At 39.7% G+C, this 24,211-nt stretch overlaps 1 protein-coding gene across 1 annotated transcript in view; it reads right to left on the reverse strand.

Annotated features, from left to right (window-relative positions):
• ANKFN1 (ankyrin repeat and fibronectin type III domain containing 1) overlaps positions 1-24,211 on the reverse strand; it is a 68,967-nt gene that overhangs the window by 18,733 nt on the left and 26,023 nt on the right. The window contains exons 6-14 of the mRNA XM_033518648.1: positions 19,213-19,310; positions 18,512-18,602; positions 15,127-15,234; positions 9,419-9,518; positions 8,140-8,272; positions 7,416-7,532; positions 4,001-4,216; positions 1,774-1,940; positions 250-400 (exon numbers count right to left, since the gene is read on the reverse strand). Of these exons, the coding sequence (XP_033374539.1) occupies positions 250-400; positions 1,774-1,940; positions 4,001-4,216; positions 7,416-7,532; positions 8,140-8,272; positions 9,419-9,518; positions 15,127-15,234; positions 18,512-18,602; positions 19,213-19,310 (1,181 nt within the window). The remainder of the gene's footprint in view (positions 1-249; positions 401-1,773; positions 1,941-4,000; positions 4,217-7,415; positions 7,533-8,139; positions 8,273-9,418; positions 9,519-15,126; positions 15,235-18,511; positions 18,603-19,212; positions 19,311-24,211) is intronic.

Here is a 24,211-nt window from a genome sequence, read left to right on the forward strand (position 1 = left end):
GCTAAAAGATGAAGAAAGCAGGTAGTTGAAATTTGCCTCTTAATCCTTGAATGTTCACATGTCCAGGTCAAGAACTGTTTTACAGAAGATGTTCACCCTTAGAATAATGGAATACAAAACTTCTCTGCTTTGCTTTTCTTGAAGCCCTGACATTAAATCCCTGCTTTTCAGTGACACAGTTTGTAGCTTTTTGTTGCATTCTTAAGAATGGGGTTTTAAAAAGGTGATAAATCCCACAAAGGCAAATACCTGATGCAGAGGTAGATTGATCTGTTTGAGGAGAGCTTTCACTGCCGTCTGGAGCTCATACAAGAACAATTGAGTAGGGCAGTCTGAAGTATGATCCATACTTTCCATGGATTCTGAGCCAGAAAGTGTTTGGATCCATTCCCACTCATCTCTGTATGTTGAGTCAAGTTAAAATTAGAAATATAACAACAGTTCAAGGCACAAGCAGGAATTTGGTGTATGTGCATTTGGGATCTGTTGATCATTTAATCCTCATATACCAAAACATTCTAAACTTGTGCAATCTTGATTGACCTTTGAAAAGTTTTATTTTTCTAGCACATGTACATCAAGCTGAACATTCCTCTGGAAGTCCAACTGCCTTTGAAATATTTCAGTAAGGCTTCTCACTTCAGCCTTTCTCTTTCATATTCTTCATTCCCTATCTACCACAATATTTTAAAAAACATGCATTGGAAATTGCTACAATTAGCAGGAAGTTTGATCTCTGTGAAGGACTATCCTCTTACTGCAGCCAAAGAACTTCCTGCTTTCCTCCACATGTCTCTATTTGAAACCTGATAAATGGGAATTACAGTTCTGGATCCAATCCCTAAGTCACCCTGCCCAGTATTTGGTCTTGAATAGCAGCCAGCATCAAACATTAAAAAAAATAATGTACAGGAAACCCCACTACAAGACAAGTAATAGTTGTGGTATAATCTGTTCCTAAATAAAGATCTGATCTTAAACTTCAAGAGTTGGGGATTGTTATAAACTCTGAGGCCTTAGCCTTTGTATTCCTTCCAACATTGTTGTTAGTATTCACTACTACATTCTGGATATCCTTGTTTATGTAAATACCCTGTTCCTTTTTCCTCATGCAAAATTCTCAGCTGGTTGCTGAAATGATATGGGATTAAAAAGCTCCAGAAAAAGGTCAGTAAAATGTGTTGCCCACTAGGCAAGGACCAGGCAGGGCCCTTGCCAATGGATAAGGGAATCACTGGACAAGGGGAAAATGGCTTTCCTAGAGCACGGCAGTTTGCTGGCTGGTTGCATTTATAAATATGGTTTTCAATTGCTATGTGTTTGCTGTAGTTTAGGGTGATAAAAACAGGTATCACACAAGAGAATAAACAGAAAAATTACCCACACCACCATCCCATAGTCAGTGCAAATCCATGGAAAGGATGGCACTGAATCCACTGATGGCTGAGTCAGGGCTGCTGGCTATGATCTGAACAGGTCATTATCCCCGTGCAGAACTGGAATACCATGGAATACCATCCTTAGAAACCAATGGCCCCCTCTCTGTGTGTTCTGAAAGCTCTTCAGCCTGCTGGGAAAACTCAGGTGCACCTGTTTAGCTCAGGATGGCTCTCTGGGATGGCACACACTGGAGCCAAACCCTTCTGCCACACACCAGAGCCAAACCATGCTGCCACCTACAATTTTGCAGTGGCAGAAGTGCTTTGGCATTAATTGTTATAAAAACAACTGTTCTGTGTGTGTGTGTACAGATATATGTGTATATTCACCTACTTGGAGACGTTGCTGTTGTCTCGGATTTTGACGTGACACAGGACATTGGGCAGTTTCTGCAGCACAAGCACTTTGATCTGATCCACAGAACTGCAGAGTTTCAGGTAACCCAGGTACAAGCCGGGAGGGAGGCGCTGCTGACTTCGTTTGTGATAGGAAAGTATGTCCTGTTTTAAGGGAAACAGTCCTACATAAAAATCTCATCTTTTTTTCCACATAAGCAGAAGAGTTTGGGAGCAAAAAGCAACAAATGTTTTTACAGCCGTTGTTCCCAGTTCAAGAAGTATTTAAGCACATGTGTAAGCATATGAATAATCTCTGGTAGCTTGGGTGCACTTGGACAACCTCTCACTTAAAGCCATACACAGCATCTCTAAGGTCTCCATGTCATGCAGGAATTGGCTCTGATAACCTGAGGTTTCAATCTTCTGCAACTGTGGTGTTTAAACTGGCTTGAATAACCCCCACCTCTGCCTCCCTTCTGATCATTTCAGTGGTGAGCTGGGTCAGGGAACTGATTCCTCTGAAAAACAACTTGGGAAAAGGAGCAGTTGTTTTTCAGCTGAGCAGTTCCCTGGTTTCCCCTCTTGGCTACACAGAGGGAGCAGAGCAGCACTGGGGAAGAGTTGGGAGAGAGGGGCTGCAGCAGCCAGGACTGTCCCCAGGGAGATCCCAGCCCACATCTCTCCAAATCCTGCTCTGTATCACCTGCTGTCAACAGGAAGATCTCTGTCAGCATGGGGGTTGGCAGTTTGCAAAACTGAATTAGTGGCAGCGTTTTCTGAACAAATATCTTTATCAACAAATAGAGCTTAGAAGAAATTACTATTGATGGTGAATATGCTGAGGCCAGGAGACATTTTTAGGGCTATGGATAGCAGTTCTCCAAAACTACCTGAAAAATGATGTCTGCTGCCATCCATCCTGAGAAATGTGTGCTTCTGCAGTGGGTGAGGATTAAGACACCTGGCCCTGTGCCTTGACTCTTGGAACCATCAAATTATCTGCCAGTGCTATGCTTGGCTCTGACCAGTGCAATTAGACCCTCATTTTCACAAGCACTTCATGAACAAAATACCCACTCAATGATTAAACAAGTAATAGAAGAAAGGGTGGGCATTAGATAGGAATGTGTAAACCATTAGGGGAACATTTTTTCCACTAGGATCTCTGTGGAAATCTGATCAGGCCTGTATTTTGCTTTTCCTAATATAAAACTTTTGCCCAGATTGACAATTTTCTGCACCTTTAACACATTGTAATACATTAAATCTAGCATGGATCAGGTAAGTTTTATTGTCTTTTGGAAATTTTTTAACGTTCCTAAAACCTGGTAACATATATTTTGATTGCTTGTCACTTCCTGGTATGAAAAGCAGAGTCTGTGCCCAAGAAAGTGCCTCTAATTCAAAAATTAACCACAGCAGCCATCATCTCATGGACAGTGCTAAAGAAGGGACTAAGACAATGATTTGTCTTGGATTTTGGGTAACTGTGCAACAGTTTTAGGGAGTTTGGCTGCTGTTACCTAAAGAAAACCTGTATTAATCTTAACACAAAGTGTTTCTGTTTAATGTGAGTTCAGAGATAATTCTTGAAGGGCTGAACCCCCACAGCTCTCAGTGATGGTAACTGAGCTGAGTGTGCCAGACACCTTCTGAGATCAGCCCTTACCTTGGCAATTTTCTAATTGCAAGGAGCATGAGATGCAGAAATGAAAGGAGGGTTATGGTCAGTAAAGGATTCTTTAGCAGCTATACCAGGCTCCAAGGAACCCTGAACCCCACAGAACAAGTTTATTAAGTAGAACAGTAAAGTTTAAAACCTAGATTTAGTTTTCAAGGTTGGATGGAAAATTCTTATGGAGTGTAGAAATTCTAAGTGTCTGTATAGGTGCTTAAGAACATCCCAGAGAATTTTAAAGGATTTTATATCCCTTGCTACAAAATTCCATAGCTTGGTTTCCCGAAATCGATAGAAACTACTGTTCTCTGCTGTGACTTTGAAGTAATTTCTTTAGAATCTCATGGATATTTTGCATATTAAAGATCTGATCCCAGACCCACTGGAAGTAATATAAGCCTTTGCTCTCAATGGGAGCCTTGCCATTAATTTTATTGGGCACTGGACTAAGGCCTGAAATTCTATAAGATGCTTCCAAAAATCAGGGCTCTGGCACAGGCTTTACAAAAGCAAATAACACACATTAAGAGAAGCAAAGCACTACCTGGATTGTTATAAGCAAGATGTCTAATGCTGTTGGCTCCTCTGGAGTTGAAAGGGATTTCCTCTGGCTTTGTAGTTTGGATACCTGCATCCATTTGCCATTAAAAAATGAGTACAGACTCTCCACTTCTCTTACAGTAACTATCAGCATATTGCCATGTCGATCCTTAATTGGCTCGTAAAAAACTCTGCCTAAATTGTGAGTTCCCAGCAAATTCTAGAAAACAAATATAAAATGAAAGTTATTCATCACATATCAGGAGAGTATTGTTTGAAGTGTAACTTTGCTCACTGTGCACATTGACATCAGTCCTATTGACTTCACTAAGAATGAGACACGCTGTGTTTCTCACACCCTTGCCTTACAGTCACATCATTTAGTGACAAAAGGAAATGGTTTTCCTTAGGTTGTGTTTGTGGATTGAGTTGTGGATCCTCTGATACATTTGGTCCAGTTGTGTTAACTCCAATGTTTCATGGAGAACCTCAGAAAGACTATTAGCACCCAATGCCTTTGTAAAAGGCAAATTAATTCACCTGTTTACTGCAAAGAAATTCACTTATTTGGGGCAAATTTCCTCGTTTTGCCCAGTCATGTAAAGATGAGGGAAGCAATTTTTGAAAGCACTCATTGGTCTGCTGGTGATCCCCTTGATTTGAACAAGCTGGGTGCTTATCTGAACCTTCCCAGAAGTAAATGTCAGAGAACATATAAAATTCTTCCTCTTTCCCCAGAACAGACACTTTACATCCTTTTTTCTTCGTTCATTAACTATAATCTCCATTCTCTGTTCTCTGTTCTAAAATTATTCAGATTATTTTCAGCAACAAAGGCAAGAGACCCTCATGTATGTGCTGAGTGCAAATAATTCTGGAACTAAACTGTGGAGTGTGTTTGTGAAGCACAGGATTTGAAGAGACATAAACCCTTTTACTTCAGATACCAAGAATGTGCTAGACAAAACAGGCAGAAACTAACAAAACTACCAAGGCAAAGCTCTCCAGGAAAATATGTGAGGATTAAAGAAAAGTAATTTTAAAAGGCTCCACATAAAATACATATTTTGGTTAAAATCCCTTTCCTAACACAGTAAGGCATCTGCTTATAGGTGCAAACACTCAATCCAGTGACCAGCCACTGAAGAGATTCCCAGATGTCTTAAAGAAAAATGCCTAACATTTAAAATATGCTCATTACTTCGTGATTTTTCAAGAGATCTACAGTAAGCTGGATAGGGAGAAGGGTAGTGTGAAATGAAAACTTGAATTCACAATGAAGCACATTGTATCTTTGGTGCTGTACATTAACTTAATGACATTGTAAACTGATAGATTATACTGAAATTAATTATCTGCACTTAGCAATATTTACTTATCAACTTTAATATTTTTAAATTGTCTATAAACTCTCAATAGTCAGCACAGTGGCTGGGTTTGGGTGATTTCAGTTGACTATTTTAGCTTTGTGCATCTCTTTGCAGGGCAGACTCTTGGTGTCTATACCACCCCTCCCCTCTGCCTTTTTAAACTGTTCTGCCTTTTGGGGTTTGTCTTCTTCTCTGACTGACTCTGGGTGTCTTGAGCATACATTTTGTGCTGATCCCTGTGTCTCCAGCTGGGGCAGATCCTGGCAGTAGTCCTTGGCAATCTAATTATCATCTTAATCACTGCAATTTCACGTGAAATGTGCCCAGGTGAAAACAAGCAGTTCTTTACTGTCACTGTGTAGTGAATGACATTCCAGCCCAGGGAATGGGGAACCTACTGATGTCAGTATGGGACTGATTCATACCCTAAAAAAGTTTAGCTTAGCTTTTTGCCCCATCACTCGTGATTTGTTTGCTTTAGTTGTCTGGTGGTAACAACAGACAAAGTTGCAGTCCCTGTTGTCTCTGAATCTACTGATCTAGTCCCTGAGCAGCTGTGTCATCACTGATCTTTTTCATTCTGTCCTAAATTCTGTGGAGTCAGTCTATTAACCACCTCAATAAAAAGTATTCAACCATATAAACTTTATTGAGATCCTTGCACTGGTGGATCCCACTGGGCCACACGCTGTTAAAGGGGGGCAGCTGGGTGACAATCCCTGTGTTCCTCAGGGACCAAGCAAACAGAACAGACATTTAGGGCAATAATTTGGCAAAACCTCAGCAGGGCAATACACCACATGGGCACATTTGCTGTGTCTTGGTGTTTCAAGCTCTGCACTTTGCATCTCTGGTAGCAAATAAAACCATGATGTACTGGGAATGTTGGGCATGTCCCAGTGCACTTCTCTGTTAAAGGGGATCTGCACAGGGGGATGGACCTGAGCTAACCTAATGTGTGCTACCTGAGCTGAACCAGCCCCACTGGGGGAATATTCAGCAGATACAGTTAAAACTTTCTCTGGTGACAGCTCAAAGCACTGAAAAGCAGCTGCTGCTTAACACAGGTGGTCCTCCAATAAATGCAGCAGGCTGGCATTGATATATTTCGGGGCACTTTGGGGAAATCAGACAGGTGGTTGCCCATGAAGGCTGCTCTCCTCACAGCATGCTGACCAAAAGGTGTAACACAAAGCCCACATTTTTATTTTAACCATGTGTCACAGTGTGTGGCTCTCCCAGCCGCTGTAAACAGGTTATTGTGCTGCCACAGCCTGTGGGGTGACCTGTGGCCAGCACAGTGCCCAGAGGATCTGCCCAATGCCAGGAAGGTACCACACATTTTCTGAGCAGCTTTGCTAACTTCAACAAAAGGTAGAAGAAAGTGAGGCCTGGATATGCTTTTTCTGTAACAATCATGCACACAGCTTTTTGAAAATGTATTTTCTCCAAAAAGTAACTATTTAAATGAAAGTATCTGTCTGCCATCTAGAGATTTCATGTTGTTGTGAAACCCAACTTAACTCAACTTCAAAGCTTTATAATAAAGGTTGAAATGTTCTGCTGGAGAAAATGTAATTTCTCTTTGCATAAAAAGTAGTGAAATGAGACACAGAAGGATTTAAGTGACCTGTTCAGTACCACTCAGGTTGCATCTTTAGCAGAGCTTGGATTAGAACAGACTTTAAATGCTTCATTGATAGATTAATAATTAATAATGAATAGACCTATAAGAGGCTTTTGGGCAGCAAGTACTAGGATTATAACTTTTAACTCCCAGTCTGCAAACTCACAGGCTTCTCTACCTGGTTATTATTTACTGGTTCATATCTGTTTGTTTCTTCACCTGTTTCTTTTGTTGTTTCTTCCTATTGTTTCTTTCCTTTGTTATTCCTACTCTTTCCTTTTAATGTAATTCCTTCCTTCTTGGCAGGAGAGTGCCTCATTTCACTGGACTGCTCCAAGGAACAGCCCCAGGGACAGCTGGCAGCTCTGTCCCTTGGAGATCAGAAAGTCACTGAGCTAACAGAAATATGCCATGGGACCCACCTGTAGCTGTGCTGCTGCTGAAAGCATCTTCTGCCTGGCCTGGAGGGCTGTGGATGAGGACACAGACACAGCCATGTTCTGCCTCAGCCACCTGATGTCATCCCACATGCAGGACAGCTGCAAAAACACAACCACTTCAACCAGTTCTTGTTCTCAGCATTTGCACAAGTGATACTAAAATGCATTTTGGACTTGGAAAAATCAGTAGATATTGCACATTTTGTGTTTCTGCAGAAGGCAATCTGCTGACTGGATAAACATGACACAGATACTGACTCAGACACAGAAGGTGTTCTGTAAACATCATGAACCTGTTTCAATTGATTTTGGACTATTGTGCAAAACTGATTTACTTTTCTTTGTGGTATAAAAAAAGTAGTGTGAGGCAACTTGTGTGATGGCACAACCACAATACCAAACTTAAAACTCCTGGTTATTTCTTTAGGCTCTCGCTCTAAATGTCCATAAAACCTTTATGTACCCACATGGCAATCACTCATCTAGGATCATACCTGAAGAGTTAATTCTATCACTGCCAGTGGCCCAGTCAGGATTTAACCCACTTGACTGCTTTGTGAAAATTGCCTTTAACATGAGTGATAAAGCATTTCATCGTTCAGCTATTTAATGATGTCATTTCATACATTCAGAGTGATGAGCTAAGGCCTATGCATTGCTAGCAACAAATTTGCAGAAGCAATAGATGAAATTAGACTCCCATTACCTTTGTGAACCACAGGAAATCCTGCATAACTGAACTACTGTGAGAGTCATCGATTTCCACAATTGGGATTTGATCTTCATTGGTTACTAACAAATTGTCTTTGTAAAAAAGTATAACAGATAGGTAGAGTCCCCTAAAGAGAGAAGGAAACACTATCAAACACCTTTCATGTCTATTCACATCCATGCCAAATTTAGTCAAAGAATCACAGATGTTAAGTTCTAAGGAGACAAAGTGAATCATCTGGTCTAAACTTCTGTGTAATATAAAGTCACACAACTTCAGTCAGTGAATTCTGAAAAATATTTGTGAAGTTTATCACTTTAGATGATGGGAATGAATCTAAGACATGAATCTAAGAGATTATGGATCTGTGTGAGCCACAGACATCAATTTCAGTGAGAATTTTGCCAGAGTGCACAGTACACAATGGAGGCCTTATGCCCTTTAAAAATCAGAGATTTACTAAAACTGGTCATTAATGTGCTTAAATTCTGCCCTCCTTTACTTCAGAGTAAATCTGAAGTAACTCAATTGAAATCAGGTGGGTTATTATGGATTTACATTGGTATAATTGAGTATAATTTGGCCAACATATCTGCAAACCTGTTTATAGAGATCATTCCTTTCAATATTTACTCTCACAATTAGTTACATATGTTAAGTAGTTACTGCAGGGAACTTAAAGACTCTGGAGAGCTCTTCTGAAAGAATCAAACTCTTATCAAAATACAAAGAAGAAAATGCAAATTGAACACTCCTGGCAATGAAAGAAGAAATAATCCAGAATAAGCAACTCCCACTTGCTAAAACAAACTGTCAGGGCTGAGTTGGGTCACAGTGGGCTGCAAACCCAGCTGAGGATGTCAGAGTTTTACATGTGTACCTTGTTGCCAGTGGACTATTCCAATGTTATCTGAGCTCTGTGCTTTATATTATGAATGAATGAATGTCACAGCTTCATTAATGAGCAGCAACAGAGGCAGTGCTTCCAATTAGCTGCACTTTGGGTTTGCACATAATATTTCACTCTGTAACAATTTGAATCCACTTCCAAAAGTAACAAGTTAAAAATTACATTGATTTCAGTAGGAGCTGGAGGATTCTTTTCCTGTCAGCTGCACCTGTTTTACACATCTGTGATTTTATCAGTTCATTCTGACCAGTTGCTGTCTCATCAGTAGTGGCATATTCACACATTTGTAAGGTGCTTTTTTTCTAATACAGAACAATAACTGCTAAAATTCAGAATGTCTCAAACATAGAAGTAATAACAAACCGTTTCAGAGTCTTCACAAACTTGTTTGATGAATGGAAAAGGTGCTTCAGGCTTCTGGAAACCGATTGCTTGCGACCAGCATTTTGTAATTTAGAACTTTCTGAAATGGGAAAAAGAAGCAAACCCAACCCAGCTCTTAAATTTCAGTTAGTGTCTCATAAAAACCCTTGTTTTTTGAACCACAGTACTAAATTTCAGTCAGTGTCCATTCCTTTCAAAAGACAACATTCAGGAAGATGCTCAAATGCAACCCTTAGATGGTGTTTTCATTAACTTAGGGATACACAGCAGCAGACAATTTCCTTACTTGCTGCAAACTCAGACAAGATAAAGCTGTTTTGCTCTGAGACAAGCTTCAACCAGCCCTACACACTCTTAATGCTCAGAAAGGATGGGAATTTTGCAAGTGGTCTCAAAAACCCAAGAAGGGATTTCAATCATCAGTCAACATTTTAGGGTGTTGTAATTTCTAAATTTCTTACCACATGGAGCTTAAGCTTCTAGAAAGTGAATAATTGGTGTCCTGACAGACACTGACATCCCAGCATCACCAACATAACCTAAGGAAAAGCTTTAAGGAGACAAGATTAACTCTCATCTTTCCGTACATCACATTAAATGCATCTGATGTTGCTTGGAATTTTTTTCTCAATCACAACTGCTTCCACTCAAGTAGTACCTCAGAGCTTCCACATTACCTTTGCTCCCTAGTAATCTGGAGTCCAAGGAAGAGGTGTAAAACCCTTTTGTTCACTTCATGTCAAAGCTGAGACCTGCTGTGTGCCTGCCAGCATCTCTAGGCCAGCCCTCCAACAGAAGAATTTTATAAAATTGTCCCAATGATCTAAGAAAATGTTGTTAAATTTTTATACATTGCCTTTTTTTTTCACTTTCATGAATTTGACTTAATGTCTTCCCTTCTCTCATGCAGGGCCTTGTAAGCCACACTGGGTTTGGTTTTGTTTTTTGCAATGTCTGTGCTGTTTAATGCTGTTGTAAGAGAAACTGCAGAAATACTTTGAAAAATAGAGTTAATTCTTCAGATATTTGATGTGATATGAAAAGAAAGACAAAATGAAAAACTGTGAAAGCACATTTTCCAGGATCTGTTTATTTGGATGAAGCATGCATCCCCATCTAGACTGGAGTGTGAAACATTTTGAGGGACACCCCTCTCCAGTAGGAAAAAGACATGACTCATGAAGAGCCACTTGCTGAAAGCTGCTGATCACCTGCTTAGGTGTTCTCAGAGTATTTCCCACTTACCTCTGGTGCAGAATAGGAGGTGCCTGTCTGTGTCTCCCTGCTGAGTTCTAATTTGGAATATTTGAAGAACATCTAAATTTGCTGTTTTCAAAACTCCATCTGTGGAAGTGCTCGGCATATTTTAAATGCTGAATAAATTTGCACCACAATTGGCACATTGAAAGCCCCAGCAAGCAGACACGTTATTAGCAATAATTACTGTTCTGTGGAACAGTGAGCACAAAGAGAACAAGGTTCTGTTGGGGGTGAAATCATACAGTTCAGATGTATGAGACTTATTAGATCATCAAATCCATTGTCTTTCCAGTGCAAACTTGTTCTCCATGGCATATTCTCCAATGCACCCTTCAGCTTAAACAGACTCATCCAAATCCATGACTACTCCATTGTTTTCTTCTCCTTCTAAAAATATTCATTTGTATTTCTATCTGTGTCTCATCAGAAAATGGTTATTTTATTGTGAACCTTTTTCAGTGTGTTGCAGTAATGTAAATGAAATGCTACATGAAAACTCCTGTCTTACTGTTTCCTTCTTCCAAGGTTAAGATCAATTTAGCAATATAAATTTCATTCTAATTATTTTCTTATGTATTCCCTCCATCTATACAAAGGGAATGGAGGAGGAAATTGCTGAAGGCAAAGCAACATAATTTTGTATAAAACACCCAGAGATTGCATCATTAAAGTAAGAGGGCACATTACAAGTGAAATATATGTTATTGGTCTATTCAGTGGTTTGGGTTTAGTCCACAGCTTTGCAGAAGCCAACAGCAAAAGAATTAATGTAAAACTAGATGGAGACTGTAAACTCTCCTATATTGCTATTTGCTTTTGTTTTATAATATTGTGTGTCTAGAAGCCAGAAAACATGGAGCTGAAATTAGAGGATAATTTGGATCTTCAGGAAATGGAACTTTGTCTGTTAGTTAATTAAGTAATAAATAACATAGAGTAACATTCATGGAAAAGCACCAGTAAGCAACACAGTAAGTTTATATTAACAAATGATGCAGCATCTGAGCTGTGAGCTCTTTTAATAGAAGCCTGGGAGTGAGCACAGAGCAGCGAAGATGGGAGAATTTTCAGTGATTAGATTTAGATCAGAAGCTTTCAAGCCTGGACTGAAATAGGCAATTAAATAAAAAGGTGTATTTATGGCATTGCCAGCCTTTCTCTTTGAAGGTAGAGTGTGTATAAAGATTTCTTTGCTTTTTTTTTTTTTTTTAATGTAAATACAGCCCACACTTAAAAGCAACCTCCTGGAAGAGCAAGAACCACGTTGCCCCCTCAAGTTTGTGAGCATCTGGGCTCTCTTCTTAAATTCTCAACCTGAACTTTGTCTATAGCTTGGTTCTCAAGTCTCATTTTGTACATTCTCACAAAGAATTATAATCTAAACATTTTAAATGCCCTGTGGAATCAGAGATCCCCCTCTTTGCTAAATGCAATTAAAACTATGTGCTCTGCTTGTGAATCAAATTAAAATTAGAACATTTTTATTTCACCTCTGGCTTGTCAAGTAAAATACATTTCAACTGAATTTCAGAAGGAAAATATCTGGTAAGAATTCTACTGAAGAGTTGGGTTCCTTTCTTAATGAAGTGTCACACAATTACTTAATCTACTCTGAATTGTTTAGAAAGAAAGATCTACAAGTAAAAAAAAAAAAACTTAAAAAATATATTTGAAGTATTGCCAGGAAATACAATTGTAGTAACTCAGTTATCATAGTCTGTAGCATGGTATTATGAAGACAAATGGATGACTGTTATTTGTAATCATCAGGGTTTTCCAGAAGATTAAACATATGAAAGCAAAGCTTCCTAAGTAATTCCCTAGGAGATTTCATCATATCGCAGAGCAGGTTCAAAAGCAACAGCTGATCTAATTTCAAAAGCTCTTAAACTCACTGTACATTCCAGTGTATTCTTCCTGGTATTTTTGTAAGCTTGTTTTCTCCAGCCCCTGCAATGCAATGCACAGGGCAAAAGGCAGAGCCTGAATGAACAGACTTGGGCAAAGGATCTGCCTGGAATGTGGGCAATGTCCCCTCCCAGATCCCGCAGGAGCAGCAGCACTTGGCCTGGTCCTCCAGCTCCTCTGGCTTCTGAGGCTTTTGCCTGCATTGTTCAGATAATCTCAGACCATTGAGATTGATTACTCTCAGTTTTTTCCACCTTCCTGTCACTTGTCCTGCGCTCTGAGCCAGCCTGAGCTGCACGGGCAGGACATTCCACATGGGAACCACTGTGGGAGCAGCCAAGGTACCTGGACCCCAGGTTTGATCCCAGCTCTGTTCCCACTGAGCTCCAATTCCTGCAGAGCCTGATCTGCTCTCACAACTCATCAGTGCCTGTAGACAGATCCAGGGACCTTCCTCAAACAAGGCTCAGCTCTTTACTGGCAGCTCTACAACAAACGGGGCAAGCAGAGATGACGAGATTGGCATCAACCAGAATGTGGGAAAGGGAATCATGGCAAAGAACAGAAAAATGCTTGGACAGGTCCTCAGCCTGTGTGTAAACAGCAGGGCCATGCTGACTTCCACCCTGTCAGTCAATCATGCTAATTTGCATTAATTAAGGATAGAGATCAACCCTCTGTATTACATGAAGTGAAAGCTGTTATTTGGGGTTTTCATATACAGCAGCTTATCCCAGATCCTTGATCAAACTCCTCAGATTCCACTGAGGTGGATAAATATCAGAATAAAATTTCTGAGTCAAAGTGATGTCATAGTTCTTACTTTTCCTGCAAACTTTGTTTTGATTCCTTACCAAATTAGTGAAATAAAAGGGATTGACATCATGATACATTTAAGGCAAGCTCCAAAGGCTCTCCTATGATGATGCCATGTGATTTATCCAAAATATACTAGTGTGGAATGCTAGCATTACAAGCAATTATGAGATTTTTATTTGGTTGGAGGCAAGGGTGTTGCTCAAGCTGACTCGACAGTGTGGTACTGCCCCATGTGAGGTCCCACAGCCTTTCAGGCACAGAAGAAAATGTTCTGAGCTAAACATACTTTCTGTATTGTTATTTATTATTCAAGGAAAAGGTGTTAGGAAATCAACAAGGAGCTGTCTGTGCTCAGTTTTGAGACTGGGGTTAATTTCAGGAGCAGAGGAATTTTATAAGAACCAGGCACTGGTGTCAGTATGTCAAAAGGAGGGATTTTCTGCTTGATGTTTATAACTGCTTCTGTTCTGGGCTGCTATGTCAGTAAAACAATTTATACTAAGAATATTTTCAGATGTTCCATCACTCCCTGTTGACTGGAAAGGTGGCCTGAAAGAGCTGAGATAGGCACAAACTCCAGAAAGGAAAAACTTTACCATGAAAAAATCCTTCTTTAATAGCATGAAAAGCTGTGCAGGAGATAGAATATATCATCTGTATTTTCAGTACCAAGACCACCTGCAAGTGATAATGTTTGCATGAATTTTAATTAGAGAAACAACATTTTCTTGCAATATCTCCTTTCCCTTTCCAAGCATCATAGATGAATAGTTTAAGTTGCTATGGTTACAATGGGTTGTGTCAGACCGTGGATCAGTGTGATGGTAACAAATTTGCATGTAAAGAACAAAGGCTGCATCTTTTCATTTCATCCAGATAATTTTAGCTCGAAGTATTTCTATGATTTTAAATCAATTGATGCAACTTGGCATCGCAGTCATACTAGGTGAAGAAAAATTAAAACTTCATGATAGTTTAACTTTTGTGTTTAAAGTAAGTCCCTCTGCAATGAGGCATTATTCCAGTTAGAAGTTTATTTTAAGAAAATAAATAGTACTTTTCAACAACTCATATAGAACAGGAGTTTTTATATAGGCTCTAAAAAGAATGCCAAGCTGTTGCCTTGGCTCTTGAGCTATTAAAGGCACAGTCTGTTTCTCATGAATGAAGATTGGCTGAGCTATGAACTCTCTCCTAGTTTTGATCCATGTTGTTTTGAAATGTAGCAATCTTATCTTCCCATTGCATTGTGCAAGTATTTTTCATTATGGATTGGCATGACATCCTCTCAGTGTCTTCCATTTGGAGGCAGCCAATTCCTCCCTTTTGATCCAAACCAGTTGTTAACTGTCTAAAGTATTTCTTTATATGAAAATATAAAAAAGCTGTCCTTGAAACATTTTAGTGGAATCCTGTGTGAAACTAATTTGGGGGGAAAAACAAATCAATAGGTGTGTAGGGTACGGAGGGAGAAAGACTGTGCCTGTGTCTGTGCACATTGCAGCCTTCAGATGTTTTCATCCAACTAATTTCAAGGGTTAAGAGCAAGATAGTGTGCTAAAGTGATTCCAGATGGGCCAATATTAATATCTTTCTTTTCCTGATGAATGAGAAGGTATGACCTAGTTAGAAAACTGCTAAAATTACAGGCGCCACAGAGGCTTCAGCTGGTGCCCTACCACATAGATATTTATCCTTACCTCTGCAATTATAGTGCTGATGAGCTGCTCGAACCTGCTGAAGGAGGCGTTCCAGGGCCTCCGTGTGTCCCCTGTGCCGAGGCTGTCTTCCACTGCAGTCTTTCCAGTCTATTGAACAAAGGAAATAAACAGAAATGAAACACAAAGGTGCAGAAGAGGGTCTAAAAATATTTTCTTGCCTCTGGTACTTCTCGGCTCTAGAGGAGTTTTACATCTCAGCAGGCAGGAGTAGTTTTTAAGTCAGTTGTTTCTTGTACACTGAGTTTTCTTTGCCTTGTGCCAGCTGGGTAATTAATCATAATGATTATTAACAAAGGGCTCACAACCAGCTTGAGCTCTGAGAAGCTCCTGTAGTGTCTGACTTGGCCGTGGCTATTTCTCTCCATGAATGAGCTCTGGTGCTGCAGGCAGGGCTGACACAGCCGCTCACCAAGGTCACACAATGCTCCTTCTGCCACTGCTTCCAACACCAGGAGGCTCCACAACTCACCCACAGCTCTGCAAAGCAGAGAATGAACATCTTCCTACACCCAGAGCTTGCTCTGTAGCCAGAGAAACATTCTTGGAGTAAGATCACTGCTGGAGATCTGCTCCCAGCAGAGGCCTGGACAGATGCTGGCAGTTCCTGCCCTGGAGCCCATGGGCTGCTCAAGCACTGCACTCCTGAGGCAAAATCCTGCTGTGCTTGTCCCACACACCCTCAGCCTTCAACAGACTTGGATGGCACTCACTTGCTGCTAATGAGAATTTCAGTCTTCATTTAAAAAAAAAACTAAACTCATCACAAATAGGAAGAAACTGTGTGTATCAGAAAGGAGCTCTTTAATTCCAGACTTGCCTATTTTCATACTTAGATTGTAATGAGAAAACTGCATTGCACCAGTCTCCTGGCCCAAAGGAATGGTGGATGAAGGTATTAAGAGATCTGTCTGCACAGGAGACATGTTCCCATCTTGCTGGCACAGAGGCTGTGTACGTACTCATAGCCACCAGCAGTTTGCTCACTCACTAAATATACAGATCCAGTTTCTAGTGCAAGTTTGGAGTCAAGCATTCCTTCCAATGGGCTCACTATGCCAGGGATATAAATACCTGTTTATTTACATTTAGTGTAGCAGCCAGAGTAAGCCCCATGAGAGGCTGGAAAGAGAAGACATTTGGTATCCTGATAGCCTGTGAGCAGTGTGACAGCCGCAGAGGGGCTGTCCTGTGTGCTCTGTGCTACTGCAGACATCAGGGCAAGCTGCATTTACTGCTCTCTATGGGGAAAATGCCCCTAGAGCTCCTGTGAGCAGCCAGGAGGGACCAGCTGGAACTCACCACTCTCCAAGTGCTTTGGTGTTATCAGACTGGTAGAGTTTCAAACAACTTTGTGATTTCTCTATCCCAGTAGTTTCCAAACTTTTTGAACCTCTAGATTTCTGACTACCTTAAAAATTACACAGAAACCAGACCAGCTCTCCTCATTGTCCATCACTCACTTGATAAAGAATAAATCTAGAAATGTTTCTGTCTGCTGGGATTTCACAGAGAAGATGCACAGCATTGGTCACCACCTTCCAGGCTGCTGCAGTGTGTGGGGGAAACAGGAGGGCAGGGGGAAGTGCTCACTGTCATCACACACAGACATCTCCAAGAGTGTCACCAGCCTTTGATGCTCTGGGGATGGACTGGATCTGTGTCAGGCCCTGCAGCTTTCCTCTCCCTTGCATATTCCTGTGGCTGCTGTTGCAGACAACTTTGTAGAGCATTAATATATTCCCATTTAAATTTTAGGTAAGAGCCATATTTTGTTATGCAGCACTTGTGTAATGTCAGTTTGCTGCCTCCTTGCCAAGCACAAATCTGCTGCTTTTCAAAACCAGTGGTGAAGGCAGCCATGTGAAGAGGGAAGCTCTGCCCCCAGTAACTGCAGTGGTAAATAACATCTTACCTCTCTAATGTGAGTATTACTTAATGAAAAGGTTTGCATTTAGTCTCTGCTGGTCTTGCTGTAAAGCTTAAGTATGTGGCCCTAAAGCCAACAATTCCAGAACTCTTTACACCCTGAGATGCTGTACAAGGGGAATGAACAGAATTCTCTCTGTAGCTTTTGTGCTGATCAACTGAAATCTGCAGGAAGATTTCCTTCACACCCCAAAACTTTGGAGCTGGCACATAATGTCAGATTTGAGAAGGTTAATAGCAGGGGGCTATAAAAAGGGAAGAGAATGCAATATGCTGAAAGCAACATTCACACAATACAGAGTTGCAGTTTTAAACACCACCTGTGTTTCCAGGAGTGCTCCTTCTTTGGGGATATTTGGCTGAATTACTGGCAGCTACTGTGAAAGAATCTGTCCCCCAGCTGATGTAAATTTTGGGTTTCTGGGGCCAAGTCCTGTGTAGTTACACCTGGCTATAGTCAAGGTAATTGCACATCACCAAGTTATTCAGTTATCCACAGTAGATTTTCTCCCATGATTGTAGCCAATTTTTGTTCTCAGGCAGAATATTTCTTTACCCTAGTTCTGGTATTGTTCTGGAGAAAACACAAGAACAAAACTGAAGCAAAATGAGACAATGGTAATGCTAAGGCCTTATTTATCCAACCCTCTCTATTATGACTACTGAGAGTAGGTACAGCTTGTTATATTTTTTCACATTAGCATCCAAGGTTATTAAATTGCTACATTAGCCTAACAAAAACTAGTGTTAATGCAATAAAAAAAAAGTTCCACTTTACTGCATTAATCAATACAAGGGGAGCTGTAATACACTGAGTTTGGCAAGGAACATTAAGTCTGGAAAAGCAACTAACAATACAATGTGATTATAATAGATTAAAAATTACAGATGACAAATTGTAGCCCTAATGGAGTCTGAGAAGACCTGTTGAAGAGTGGAAAAGGAAGAAAGGCTTTTGGACATTTCTGGAACATTTACAGGCTACATCCTACTACCATGTGTGTCCACACTGGAGAATTTTATGTACAGGATGCTGTAAGAATGGTCCAGTGAATGGGATCCGTAATGCTGCAAGGTAAAACATAAAACTACATGGGATACATGTAAGTGTTTTGCTTCTAGCAGCTCAGAATCAGGTTTTGATCCATTCATGCACGGATAAATGAAGTTCCATATATCAGAACCCTCCTAACAGAAATGAGATTAAAATATTTCTAATTTTTAAAAGTGTTAATGACTAGAAACGATTTTCTGTCAAAGGACTGAAGAAGAATAAAAGCTAAGACATAAATATAAATATACATAAATTATTTTGCTCATTTTTTGGCGGTTGGAAGGAGTTGAGTCATTATTTACTTCACTCGTAGACAACATGACAATTACACTGTGAACTCCAGTATCACTAAGCAAAATGGGAGTGCAGACAAACCCAACCTACTTGAAGGTGAAGCATATTCAGGAGTGGATTTGCGTGGAGGTCCCCATCCTCTCACGTTGTATGCTGAGACACGGACACAATATCTCTGGCCCTGCAAATGGAAACAACTGGAGTCAAAACTATCACTGGATTCAAAACCTTGGCTGTAACAACTCAAAGCAGTGGCTCACAAAGATTTTTTGTTCAGTGAGAAATTAAAATAGCTTTAGTAATTTAAATGCAGCATGATAGATTGAAACAAACTACAAAAATTTGAGGATAAGGTTTGAGACCCAGTTCTGTTTGGTGTAAATGAGATAGAGAAAGACAAATAACAAAAATGAGAATGACTGCCATCAACATGTGCATTTCTGGAAGAAGGAGAAGAGAAAATGTTGTTATTTGAGGTATGGGTCATCAGAGTCAGGTCTAGATTTCTCAAGAGCCTTTGATTTCCACTGATTATCCCATGATCCAGAAAACATCAGCTTTTGCTCCAGGCTTTCCCAATTTCTCCCAAGAATGATAACTCAAAAAATGATTCTATTCCTTTGCAACTTTTGGGTTATGGCTGCCAGACATACTGTGCTCAATCACTGGAACATGTTGCTACAAGAAAGGCTCTGCAGTGATTTCCAAGGAGTGGTGATGCAAATTCTCCTGTCTTTGTATCACTGTGGGGACTGGGCCATGAAGGTCTAAATGAGTCCTCTGGAACTCACCGTCCTGAGACCTGTGATGGAGCACCTCAAAGAGTGAAGATTATCCATAATTATTTCACCAGCCAAAGGAGAAAAGTCTTCTGAAGAACTCCATTCCACTAGAAACAAATAGCAGGAGAAAATCAAGTCAGGTACCAGTCCAAGCAAAGAAGTCAAAGGGCTTGAATCACTCACAGGTTAATTTTTCTCCTGGCAGTTTCCCAGTCCATGTGGATATTAAAAGTCATGTTTAACAGTAATGTATAGCAAATACCTAGTAATTAAATTATATGTCTGTGTATGGGAGACAAAACCAAAATATTGTTCAAAAGCTTTTCAGGAAAGAATACTTAAAAATAGACTGCAATACAAATTACTTTGAGTCACCACTGTCCTCATTTGAACAATTTCCTTTCAAAAACAGAAGTAGTGGAAAAGAGAAGATGAAGGAATTGGACCTGTTAGTGCCCGCTGTCCATACTCTTCCTCACTACTTGTAAAAATTACTGTGCACATAAAATAGTATTGAGCAGACCATGAAATACTACTGGATCATTATAAAAAGAATATGTGCAAGTGAGGAACAGATGGCTGAAGGCTGGAAACCAGCCTTTTTTTCTTAAATTAATCCTTTTTAATGAGAGATGCCATCCTGGTTAATCCTGGAGTCATAGCTCTGGGATTTAATGACTTGTACCTTCAGATTCAAATTTCCAGGAAAACCTATCAAAACCATAGTGAAATTAATCTCTTGAATTATTCTATGGTAGAAACTGGGAAATCTCATTAATTTCTTAGTTTTACACTAAATAATTCAATATGAAGCTTTCCTTTATTTCCTAAAACCTATTTACAGAATAATTTTTAGATACTTTATTTGTATATTCATTAATATTGGAGTTGATAATTTAGAATAGATCAGAGAATATAGGTATTCTAATTTAAACATGTGGAATTTTCATCTTCTGGCAGTGTCATGCTGGTATTTTCACATTAAAAGAAAATGGCTTCAGAGAATTTCTTGTTCAGTGTATACAACATTTAACTGCCAGCACATTTTTCTGAAACAGCCAAGTATCAATAGCACAACTCATTTTTCCCTTCTCCCCTAATCGCTCCCTTTCTATGATTGCAGTTTGTGAATGCACAGCATGCTCTGCAACAGTTTTGTGTTTGCTGCAATGAAAAGATTAGTTTTTTATATTCTCTTTGAATTTCTTTCACTGTGTATTTTTCTAGTTTTCCACGGGTTTTAAATACCTAATTACTGCCACCTTTAGTGGAAGCTATCTCTGCACATTAGTAGGAAAATGTAGAGACTGTTGCAGTACCATATTGTAGGGTTTTGTTGACAGTTTAATTATAGAGAGTACTTAAAGGTAACATTGAACTTGATGGCCTGTCAGACTTTCCATTGTAAACTGTGATTTTCAAGGTTTCTAACTCCACTTGTGTTCAATCACTGCAGACACTGTACAAATGCTGCAGACTTAAGACGTGTTTTCTGTTTCCCAGAAGGAGAAACCAGAAGGAGAAACCCTGTTCAAACTGCTGAATGTGTTGTCAACAGTCTTGCAGTCACTTCAGACACCATTTTTTCTTTTCAGAGATTCATGTCAAGCATGAATCATGTCACTCAGGATGAATTCTGCAGCAAATCCTGCCATCACTGGAATCCTCAGGCATGTCTGAGGGTCCTGCTCCAAGAGAGGGGCAGTGGGTCACACTTCAGGCAGCACAAAGCAGAAGCTAAGGGTGAGAGAAGTAGCTCTAAGAGGCTTTTGATCTTCCCAAATTTTTAACTGTTCTATGGACTGGAGGCTGCCCAGATATAAACTGGTACTTCAAGAGGCATATTTAAATTTGGGTAGCTTACAAAAATAAAATAAATAAATATCCAGTGGTGGCTGAGCCCCATGGAATTGAAACACGGGAGTATGACATTGGCCTGTGGACCAGGTTATGGTTATCATGCTTCAGAACCCTCCTTTTAAAGGATATTTACCTAACAAGATGGTGTATCCAAAGTTACTCAAAACTTAATTATCAAATATATTTATTTAAAAACTCACTTTTGGAAAAAACCCGTCTCCCCGTTTCAATAAAAATTTCCATAACTGAAAAATAAATATTTTTTCAACAGCTGTGTTGGAAAAGTGCCTTCTTTTCCCCCTCATTTCAAAGTATATCTGTCATAAAGAAACTCATAACAAGTTTTGGAATTTTCTTGCTTGCTTATAATTTTAACAAACTTTTTTCCTCCCATGTTTTTACTGATTCAAGTGAGAAGATGACATGATACTGCTTTAAAGAAATGCAAATCGACAGAAATAATTTATCACTTCAGTTTATATCTCCTCCTCTGCATTGCCAGCTTTCAGCTCTCTACTGTAATGGTCATCTGAAAATAATATATAATATTCTGCTATACTGCTTCATTTGCCTAGAAGCCTCCTAGGAAGACATGGATCCCAGTTTTCCTATTTTACAGAAGTCAAAATGAAGTAAGGAGGGGTAGAGCACCTGGTTCAGTCAACAGGCCCCAAAACAAGGGCAAAATCCAGGTATTAGGCCAGTGTTGTTCCCATTGCCTGGTTTTGTGGGGTATCTGCAGCTCTTCCTGGTACCAGTACAAATCCACTCACCCATGGTCTCACCCTGGTGGTGGATCTGGACCTAAAAATTATGTTATTTGAGCATGAGCAACCCATCATGAAGATTTAGCTAAATCTTTGCCTCCTTTGTGAAGAGTGAGTGCTGGGAGAGAGCAAACAGAAATTACCAACCACTTGTGTCACGCTGGAGTCTTTGGGACTTTAAGGAAGAACAAAAGGCTGCCTCACCTCAGCATGTAAATGCTGAATTATAAACATGCTCAAGCAGAGAAAGCTGAGGATGAAGAGGGTCCTTTATGAGAGCCCAGGAACAGGAGCTGGTCTTGTAGACTGCACCAACTGTACTGTAAAGGACCTGAAAGCTGTTGGGTGAATTAAGGATGGAGCATGTTCCAGTCCTGTTCTGAACACCCCAAAGGGCTGCTTTGTTGTGAACGCTGAATGTCTTTGCTGTTGCGGCTTTCCATCTGACACTTCATGTTATGTCAGAGCAGGGCTTTTTTGTGTGTTTAATATATTGGTGACTATGTGTTTTAATGAAGGTGCCCTGTATTCCAGAGCTAGCAAATGCACGATGTGTTGCTGCGGTCGCCAAGATAAGTAGTAATTTTTAAATAAACAGCAGTATAAACAGTTACATAAAACTCATGTAAATTGCTGGCACATAATTTTAGACTGGCTTAAGTTATGTAACTTACTCGTGGCCAAGTTTTTTTTTTTCTTTTTTTTTTTTTTTAATACTCAATTCACGCACTTTAAAATAAAGGGAGAAGTTTATTTTCACCTGTTTCTTTTCCAGTCACAATCTTTCTCTTACACTGAGCATGCCTTTAACAGCTTATCAGAGAGATGGACAAAGGGAAGACACAAAACATTTCCTGACCCTATTGTAGATTTATTCAGGAAAGCACCTTCTTCTCCTGAGTCGAACAAATAGCCTGAGCCACAGTAGAATTTGTTTCTTGTCTTGACATTTGTTTTTCCTTGCCTTTTCTGGTGTTTCCAAACAAATAATTTTGTTATTTATTAGCTTTCTTTGAAATATAAAACTGACAGAGAGCACCACCAGAAACCACTTCATGCCAACTTTTTCTGCTTGCTTATCTTGACAAAAAAAATTAATCATTTGCTCTCATAAAGTCTTAGCAAGTGGATTCAAGGACATAAAACACTGCCATTCATATGAATAAAACCAGGATCAAAGACCATAAACAAATACTTATCAAACAAGTGAAGAGACCTGAACATTAGTGGAAAGCAGGAATCTGTTGGTGTAGAGCATCACCAGCTCTGATGGAGAACTGTTTGCAGTATTTGGTCAGCTCCTCCTCGCTGTTTTCAAGCATTCTTTCCAGCCTGATTTAAGAAAGGAACCCAATTTTGAACCAGATTTTCAGTTCAGGCTGTGTTTATGCCTCTCTCATGTTTGGAAATCCTCCAATGATAGGAGAAAGACAAGTCATACCAGCTGTAGGGACTATTGACAACATAATGCTTCCATTAGGAAAAAACAAATGTTTGGCATTGAGCAGTTTGTGCAAACACAGAAGTTAAAACACAGTCATGCCCTGGGACTTGGATTTCCAGGTACAGCTTAAATTAAACCTGATCTCCAAACTGTTCTAAATACTAGTGTTCATTATTTTGGATCTTATCTATCATTTCAGTTATTTCTGTAAACTTATCCAAGGCTCTTTTTACTGGGTTAGTAGAAGCATCAGTAAAGCTGAAGAGGAATGAAAAAAGATGCAAAACACAAGCTCTGTTCCCACCTGAGGCAAACAAAGCCCTGCTGTGGTGTGGTGGGAAAGAGCTGCAGCAGGGTTTGAGGGCCTCTCAGCATAACAGGACAGAACAGTGCAAGACAGAATACCAAGAAAGGCATCTCTAGACTATTCCTAGAGGGAACATCTTCATTTGGAACTTCCATGGTTATAAATCTTCACAATTCTTATTTCAGAGAATTTTTTTTTTTTAATAATCAAATACTTTATTTGCAGTAAATCTTCTTCCCAACCACTCTGGGCTCCTTTGCGTTTTGCACCTGCTAATAATAACCAATGATTTTAAATAACCTTTCTTGTGGCCCTGTTTCTGGATGTTCCTTTGACCCAGGCCAGAATACTCTATTTTATGTCTCGACATTTATGGGAACCATTATGACAGCAGGCTAGGTGCCAAAGACACATCTTTGCTTGATCATGGTTTCACTAGTTCATCTTAAAGCAAATCTGAATTGTAGAAATGATTTATAAGACACAATTTTTACTGAAATTTTAATAAAATTCTCACCAAGAGAATATATGTATTAAAAAAAAAAAAGATCTTTTTTCTCAAGTATTTGATTAGCATTTTCTAAATCCCAGCAATTCTTTATCTGTTTGCAATAAGACCAGCTATTTCAG

The sequence above is a fragment of the Parus major genome, chromosome 18, assembly GCF_001522545.3.
Source record: "Parus major isolate Abel chromosome 18, Parus_major1.1, whole genome shotgun sequence".
Classification (NCBI taxonomy): domain Eukaryota; kingdom Metazoa; phylum Chordata; class Aves; order Passeriformes; family Paridae; genus Parus; species Parus major.